This window comes from Cynara cardunculus, assembly GCF_001531365.2.
Source record: "Cynara cardunculus var. scolymus isolate 2C chromosome LG 11, CcrdV1, whole genome shotgun sequence".
In the NCBI taxonomy this organism is placed as follows: domain Eukaryota; kingdom Viridiplantae; phylum Streptophyta; class Magnoliopsida; order Asterales; family Asteraceae; genus Cynara; species Cynara cardunculus.
Genome location: NC_037538.1, coordinates 5,591,753 through 5,600,800, shown reverse-complemented (window position 1 = coordinate 5,600,800; position 9,048 = coordinate 5,591,753). Strand labels below are relative to the sequence as shown.

Below are 9,048 nucleotides of genomic sequence, written 5' to 3'. Positions count from 1 at the left end.
AAAACTCAAACTTCAACCTTGTGGACCTCTTTTTGCATAAATCTTCACATTTATTCCCAAATGCTTATTGTATTTATGTCAAGCTATCTTTACTCGCAGCTACAATGAAGAACATGCATCATTGGCTGAGTATACTTACAACTAGCCTCACTATTCAAAATCTTGCCTAGGATTATATCACTAATTTGTCACAATACTAGTTACACCTTTGACCTTACAACTAAAGTACTCTGGATCTTTTGCCTCCAAAGATGATAGTCACCATCATGAATTACCCGATTGAAGATATGCAAGCATAATGCTTCTAACAGTATAGAGGCATTACAGCATGAGCAACCAAATGCAAGAAGCACAGAATGATATATATATATATATATATGTGTGTGTGTGTGTGTGTGTGTGTGTGACCATCAAAGCTAAATCAACAAGCACACATGACAAAAACAAAAAACATGTTCAAATCACTATTGTACTTCTTATCTTGCATTCAAGAAGGTGACAATAATCTTATATGAATCAAACAGTTATAATTATGTCAAGCCAACAAAATCAGAAAAAGCTATTCTTGCTAAAGATCACATAGGCAACAACATGGAATAAAGAAGTATATGCAACACCAATCACCAATGAAATGCAGTTCACAAATCAAAGCACTGGATTTAGATTACTCTGAATCCTGAAAAGTTCCAAGAATTGAACAATGCATCCAGCAAACCTAAGAAGTATTTGCAACAAATGAGAATATGAAAATACAAAATTTTGAACACACGCTATCATTAATTTCATAGTTGTTATGACATAAAATAAAATGAAAGTAGCATCAAATTGTTCCAGAAAAACTACTTGAAGTTTAAGTTGACAACTCACAGTGTATCACCTAGACAGTAGTATGAATGACAAAACATGATAGGATCCTTGATATGGAAGTTCAAAGCTCAAACTCCTCATCCCGCAGAGCCATCTCGGCTGCCTCTTCATCCTCATCGTCAAGAACAAAGTACTCATTTTTCTCAACTGGCCTGAACATGTAATACATCACCATATAAAACACAAGACTGGCTATTTCCTCTGCTGCATTAGCCACCCACTGGTACTTATAAGCTGCAATGGTCTTCAGTGCAAAAACAACAATCCTCGTAAAGTACAAGTACCCAATAACCACTATATAGAACTGCCTAAAAAGAGTCAATTTTGCCAAATTCCTAGCAGCCTTCCCATCAGTCTTTGAAGTTTCTCTCAACGACCTAATCGACCAGACAATGGGGAAGATAATGGCACAGCAACAGATGATATCTACCAGCAAAAACACTTGATTCCAAGTCACCCAATCTCTAATAAAAGGGCCGGTTTCCCCTATCACTATGGAAGCTACATTAGCCAAAACCTGAAGTGGGATCACAATCATCAAGACCTTCTTTTCCTTTTCTTGCAAAAATGGTTTCAAAAACGACCACCCGGTACCGATCAACACGATCACAGTGAACAAAAGCACAACCCTGATAAACTGAAATATGTAAAACAGAACATCCCATCCATGAGGAGTACCTGTTACCTTCACATAATGTTTGTCCTCCGCGGCACAGATCAAGTTAAGAGCCTTCATAACAAGCAACCCACCCATTAGTAAATGGATCCTGTGAACAGATCGCTGGTTTTTAAAGCATATGGAGATCCAAAACCCTAGAAAACTTAGATAAATGAGGGAAAAAATGAAGTAAAGAGACGGGAGCTGCGTTAGCCCTGCTGATAAATAGTCCTTGGTGCTGCCGTCATCAGTGTTGTACAGCTCTGTGTGGACGTCCATTGTGACGAGTGATTGAGGGTTGCAATTGGCGAAGAAGAGCGAGTACTCATTCGGGTGGGTCACAGGGTACGTTCTGTTGAAGGAAGACTGAGGCGGAGGCGAGAGATCTCGGAAAGTGAAGAGACGTGCGATGAATTTCGAATCGACGACACAGAAATTAGGGTTTTGTTGGAGTTCAAGGAGAACTTGGATTTGCGATTCTTCCGAGAGAAGGAAGAAACCAAGACGTGAGGGATCAGGTTGCGATAAGGTCGAGGTGACCGACACAGAGGAGATCGCAATGGAGACGAAACCCGTATGTGTGAATCCGAACTTCTCGAAGAGAATCATAGGACGGTTATCGGATCGGATCTTCAGAGATTTGATCTCCCCCATGGATGGTGCAGTGAATAGGAAGAAGAAGAGAAGAACAGCAGGGAGAATTTTTCCTAAAATCCTCATTTTGGATTCACCGGTGGCGGATGACGGCGGAGAGAGGCGGTGGTCCAAATAAGGAGAGAGGAAAACGAAATATTATGTTGTGAGAAGCGACTGCTTAAGGCTAAAATACAGATGGGAATGAGATGGCATGTGAGCCGTTTATTACAATATACTCAAGCTGATGTTAAATCTCAGCCGTTGGATCCAAATGTTTGCCACCGTGGACGTGATCTCGTCATCAATGTGTTGAACCGGATCCATACCGGTTGGTAGTTAGTTGCGGTTTTCATATCACCTTCTTTTTCCCTTTTTTATTAATACTTTTTTTTTCCTTCGATATCGAAATTAAGGAAATTAAATTTAGAGTAAACAACAAATTTGGTCCGTTTGTATAGCTTTAAAATTATAACACTATTATTATCTAAATTATATTATAAAGCATTTGACAAAAACTTTTAAAACTCATTGTTTATGTATAAAGTATTGTTTATTGATATATATTACTTAAAATTTAAGATTACAAGTAATTTTGCATAGGTACACTTATTAAAGCTCCATTTTTAAATTTGTGTAACTAACCGCTGATAAACATAATCAAATATAGGATAAACATCAATTTTAAAGATAGAAATCTAAAATACAATTAAGATAATCATTGAGTTCTAACAAAATATTTAATTATTGTCTTTATAAAAAAATATTATTAAAACAAAAATAAATTACTTTGTTATTAAATCTAAAATTAAATTAGAAAAGTTACATCAAAAAAACGAGAACTATTAAATAGTTAATTAAATATTATTATCGATTTATTTTTTTTACAAATTTTTATTTATCTTCAAATTGATATTTTAGTTCAAAAATAAAAACATTACCCTTTTCTCGAAAATCAAAACCACATAAAATCGTATTATATCGATAAAGACAAATAATAAAAATTAAACATTAAAATCAAGATTTATCTTGTTGTATTGCGCGAGTACCCTTCTAGTGTTTTATAAAATCATTTATATATTTGTGTATAGGTTTATTTCAAATTATAGATATAAACTGTTTAGAAATTAAACACATGTAATTATTTTGGTTATATGAAAACGGGTTTAGTTTATTTAAGTAGATAGGACATGGTCGTCTCTTTGACTTTGCAAAATCGTTTTTCTTTTTGTTTGGATATAATATATGTTTTATGTCGTTATTTTATTTGTGTAAATGCATGAAATAGATGTTAAAATATCATACAATTAACGGATATGAATATAAGTTCGTAATGGACATGTAACCCATAAGAGCATGTACGGTCCAATGAGTCACATCGTCAAATGTGCTTATGAGAAGAGGTTTATTTGACCCAACATCAAGTGTTGTTTTATTAGTGAAATAAAACCATTGTTCTTTTAAAATTAAAATAAAAAGTGATTTTTTAAGAAAAAGATTGATAAGGTAATTAATAAGATAATTATGAAAACTAAGACTATGTGATCAATATTGGTTTAGAGTTTCCAAGATATAGAAGGTTTTTATATGATTTTGGGTGTGTATATATATAGACGAAGAATCGTGTGAGAATAGAAGTTAAGGGGAGAAACGTTAGAATGTATTTGGACCCTTAATCACTTTTAATTTCACACTCACCCATGAATGGCGCTTATTACATGAATTGATCCAGTGTATCTTGGTGCAACGCGTTAGTATTGATCTTCAATTAAGATTGGTTTAAAGGTGGAGATTCATTCTTATCCTTCTCACTATAATTTTCATTCTCACTGGAACTAAACCCTCTGTGTGTGTGTGTAGAGAGAGAGAGAGGGGGAGGTTTAGGGGAAAAACCCTAAAAACAAAATTTAAGGAACACTCTGGCAATCATTCATCTAGACGGTATGTGTTGTGCTTACAAGTGAAGAATGATGTATACAACGACTCATTCACACGTGCATAACAGACTATAAATTAAAAGACAAAAAATATGGTTGCTCATTCACATGTGCATGCATGTCAGAGATTGAAAGACGATAAATACAATGATTCATTCACATGTGCATGCAACGCATAAATCGAAAGACGATGAATACGATGGTTTGTGCATATGCTATAAAACCTGAATGAAATATCAGTTAGAATTTTTGTTTGTAGATGGTTGAGTATCTTCTTTTGTAGGTTTTTTTAGTATTCTTTTGTAGATTTTTAGAGGATAAATAGAGTTTCTATAAATCATGGTGAATATCCTTTATTTAAGGGACTTTAATAAATAGAAATCATTTATCCATTAGTGAAATGTATCATTTTGCCCTTTTCCATTTAATAAAATATTAAAATTGCTATTTTTTTAAAATAATCATTAGATTAAAATAAATCGTTGGTTATTAAAGTATTCCTTAGTTTTTATTTTTGGGTTTTTCTTTGAATCTGAGCCTATATATATATATGTATATATATGTATATATATATATATATATAGAGAGAGAGAGAGAGAGAGAGAGAGTTTGTTTCAAATACAACTTAGGGTTAAATGCATAAAATAGCAACCTACTTTCATAAATTTTCTTATTATAGCATTTTACTTTTGTTTTTCTTTATTACAGCAATGTACTTTCAAATTATTTTGTATTAAGGCATTGTACTTTCAAATTATTTTTTATTAAGGCATTGTACTTTAAAAAATCTACCCATAATAGCAATGGGTAACCTGTTACCTTTTAAACCGGTTAACCTTTGACTTTTTTGTTTGTATGGCTTTAATGAGGTGATGTGGATGACACATCATTTTGATGACTTAACTAAAATTAAAATAAAAACATATTTTAAATTTTTATTAGTGATTTTCATTTTTCATTGTTAAGATCTAAAAAAAAAATTAATTTTTTTTACCTTTTCTTATTAAGTTGCATGCAAATTAAATATTCTTAGAGTAAAATATTTATTAAATAAATATGAAACATTATTTTCGAGATATATTTTATTTGTAAAAAAGGTAACTTTTCCTATTTTATGTTGTTCAAATAAATACATATCTTTTAAAAAAAATATTAACGAAATAAATTGTTATCTATAATTTTTTAATATTGTTATATTAATAAATTATTCAAAAAAAATCTAATTAATTTAATATATTTATACGTCAAGTAAAAAGTTTTTGAATAAATATAATATATTCTTTAAAAGATAATATTTTTTTGGTAAAAAAGAAACAATTCTTATTTTTTTTTCAAAAACACATATTTTAAAAAAAATATTAGCGAGATAAGTTGTGTTCTACTAGTTTTATTGATATTGGTATATTAATGAATAATTTAGAATTTTTTTAATTCATTTAATACATTTATTAAATAACATGTAAAATATCTAAATATTAAAATTAAAATACAGTGTTTAATAAGAACTAGTAGATGCTATAATGAAATAATTTTGAAAGTACAATGATGTAGTAAGAAATTACATCACTATAGTACATGTGGACAACCTACGTGGACAATGAGGTGGCATGAAAACCTAGTATAATGGGTAAATTTAAATCAAAAGGTTATCTAATACTATAATGGGTAAATTTTTCAAAATACAATGTTCTTATAAAAAATAGTTTGAAAGTACATTGTTGTAATAAGAAAAACTGAAAGTACAATGCTATAATAAAGAAATTTATAAAAGTAGATAGCTATTTTGTGCATTTTGCCCTACAACTTATTACATTTGTACAACCAATGCAACCCAATAAATTAAAATATTTATGGAAATGATGMGAGTTCATTTATTATGATTTAAATATTTATGAAATATGAATACGGTTCATTAATTATGATTAATACTTTATAATAGGAAATAATCAAAACTTCTATAAATTACATATTCATCAAATTAAATAAACGGTTGAGATTGAGTTGTATTGATTGTACAAATGTAAGAGGTTGTATAATAACTCACCCCCCTCTCTCTATATATATAACATTGACCCATCACCCATATACATGGAGGATAGATACAAAATTGGATTTATATATGGATTCCTGATCACAATGAGTAATCCTCTATGATTAGGATGTTTTCTTCGCAAGGGGTTGAAAATATTAGATTCAAATCAGCTTCGAACGACTAAACTTGTGTGTGAGTGTATGTTATCGTTGAATCTCGTATCAAAGGCAGAGACCAAAGAAGAGTGATGGGGCTAATATGGGGTTATCTTTCAATGACTATCCTAACAAAGACAGTCATTTACTTTTGAAGAAATGTGGATTTTATGTGTAACAACGTAATGATCCAGTTTCAAGACAAGCACCAATACATCGTTACTTTTGTTTTGCAAGTTGATGCGTCATTTAGGTATAATTGCATTCGTGACCTTCTAACTTATTAAAGAAAAAATGGCTTAATACTCATAAGAAAATAATAAATTTAATCAACATATCATTTAAATTTATATGCCTAAATATATCCAAACAAAGGGTTGCTAGCTGAATATGTATATGTTAACTAACAAGGTGGCCGATGAACTAGTCATTTTTTTGTCAACCCCAAATTATACTAAATGGTCGTTTACTAATCTTTTATGGGTAATCATTTATCAGACGTCAGTTACATTATTGGCGTGTATCGTAAAGATCAAGAATCTTATCTGGTAAAAGACATACTAAGGACTAAGAATCATATCTAATGAGTGAAACAACTTTTACCCAGTAAACACTTGTCAGGTAAAATATGCTTACCATAATCCATTTTTCATGATCGAGAATATTACCCAAAAAAATAAATAAAAATTGGTAACTCTTATTGGTAAACAGTTACCTGGTAAGCGTTTGGTAAAACACCTCAACTATAAATTAGCAAAAATAAAGTATATTTTGGGTCCTATAATTAAAAATATATATATAAAGAATATTTTTATTTCACATAAATTAAAAATTGACGTGGAAAATATGATAATTACATGAATTTTACTTATTTAATTGTTATTTTAATTATATTTAAAATATTAATTACTTACCCGAACCAACAATCCCACGAATCCTCCCTTCTGCAAACAAAAAGAAAAGGCTCTCCTTTTACTTTTAGACCACAACCCATTAGAGACATTGCACGTGCTCACAAGATTCCTTTGCCAAAATAATTGCAATTTTTTTAATTTAAAAAAAAAATTAAACTCATAACTAACGACATAAAATATAGTATTATTTCAGTATTATAAATTAAGACAACACGTATAAAAAAATACAGTATTATTTCATATATGAAACGTTCAATACTGTTTTATGTGAAGAAAAAAAGTTCTAAACATTTCAGATATAAAACACCACTGTATTTTTATTAGGGGTGTACAAAAAACCATCAATTTGCGAAACCCGCCCAACCCAACCCGCTAACAACCCAATAAAACCCAACCCGTCTACCCGCCAAACTGCCCATCCGCCAAACCGCTAACCCGCCAATTAGGAGGGTTGAAATTGGCTCAACCCGTCCAACCCGTCAACCCGCCGCTAATATATAATTTTTATAAAATTATATATATATATATATATATATATATATATATATGTTTATTATATATATAGGGGTTGGTTCAAATAAAAACCACTCAATTTGTAAAAACCGTGAAAACCTCATTCAACCAATCATAATTTTTTATTTTGTTCATTTTTTTTGTAATTATGAGAGGTTGATTAACCATTTTTATTGTGGAGGGTGTTAATCATAGATATTATTATCTTCATTATTTTAATTTTAGAGAAATACATGAAACAGTTTCATTAAAATTCCATTAAGTAATATATGAAATAATTTCATACCCACATATGAAACAACTTCATCAAAAAAAGTATTATATGAAACAATTTCAGAAGATTAACAATTTCATGAAAAAATTTCATAAGATTAACGACGGATGAGAGTAGTTTTTACGGTTTTTACAAATTGGAGTGGTTTTCATTTGATTGCTCATCTCTCTCTCTCTCTCTCTATATATATATATATATTAATAATGTATAAATTTTATATAATTTTTATTGATATTATATTTTGTTTCATTTTAACTAAACGTATAGGTTACCAAAAGAGATTCACGATCACAGAATGATGACAAATAATCTAATTAACAAGGAAAATTATTGATTTTATTTGCAACAACAACAAATTGATATGTTGGAAAATATAAATGATATTGATAGATATTTGATGGACGAATCCATCATCTATGACGCTTTTAAAGAGTTACATTATAAAAATGTCTTATCTAAAAGAGTTCCAATATGTTTATAGAATGGTTTTAGAAGTTTTAACAAATCCTATGATGCTTTTAAAATAAAATGTCGTATTAGTTATTTTATACAACACGACTTGAAAAAGTGTCATATGAGCATAGGTATCCTATAAATAGATGAGTTTACGGGACACTTCTCAAAATATTTCTATAAAATAACTAATACGACATTTTATTTAAAGATTATTTTAAAACACTTGTTGAAACGTCCAAAAACGTCCTATAAACCTATTGTAACATTTTTAGATAGGACGCTTTATAGTATGGTGTATAAACTTAAGTTTTATGAATTATTTCATTCGTCAAATTATGTAACTACTAACCCGCCAACCCGCCTCAACCCGCAAGGGTTGGGTTGGATTATACTTTTGAATGAGTTGGGTTGGGTTGAGATTTTCCAAACCGCCACAGTTAGGTTGGGTTGTAAATTGTTGTAAACCGCCCAACCCAATCCAACCCGCGTCCACCCCTAATTTTTAACACATGAAAACTCGATTGTAGGTTTGTACATCCAAATTTAGCATACAGCCTGCAAGGCTGCAAAGTTAAAGTGAAACAGCTAACTGATAAAATACGTCTTAAC

General features: G+C 30.4%; 1 protein-coding gene across 1 annotated transcript; it reads right to left on the bottom strand.

Moving 5' to 3' along the window:
* Window positions 1-637: 637 nt before the first annotated feature.
* On the bottom strand, window positions 638-2,354 carry LOC112521180 (protein GPR107-like). The gene has a single exon (XM_025129891.1). It carries the CDS (start codon window positions 2,243-2,245, stop codon window positions 929-931), a length of 1,317 nt encoding a protein of 438 aa, XP_024985659.1. The 5' UTR covers window positions 2,246-2,354; the 3' UTR covers window positions 638-928.
* Between the last annotated feature and the right edge of the window lie 6,694 nt (window positions 2,355-9,048).

Bases quoted from the DNA above. Each gene is read 5' to 3' on its own strand.
- LOC112521180 (XM_025129891.1), bottom strand. From the start codon at position 2,245: ATGAGGATTTTAGGAAAAATTCTCCCTGCTGTTCTTCTCTTCTTCTTC.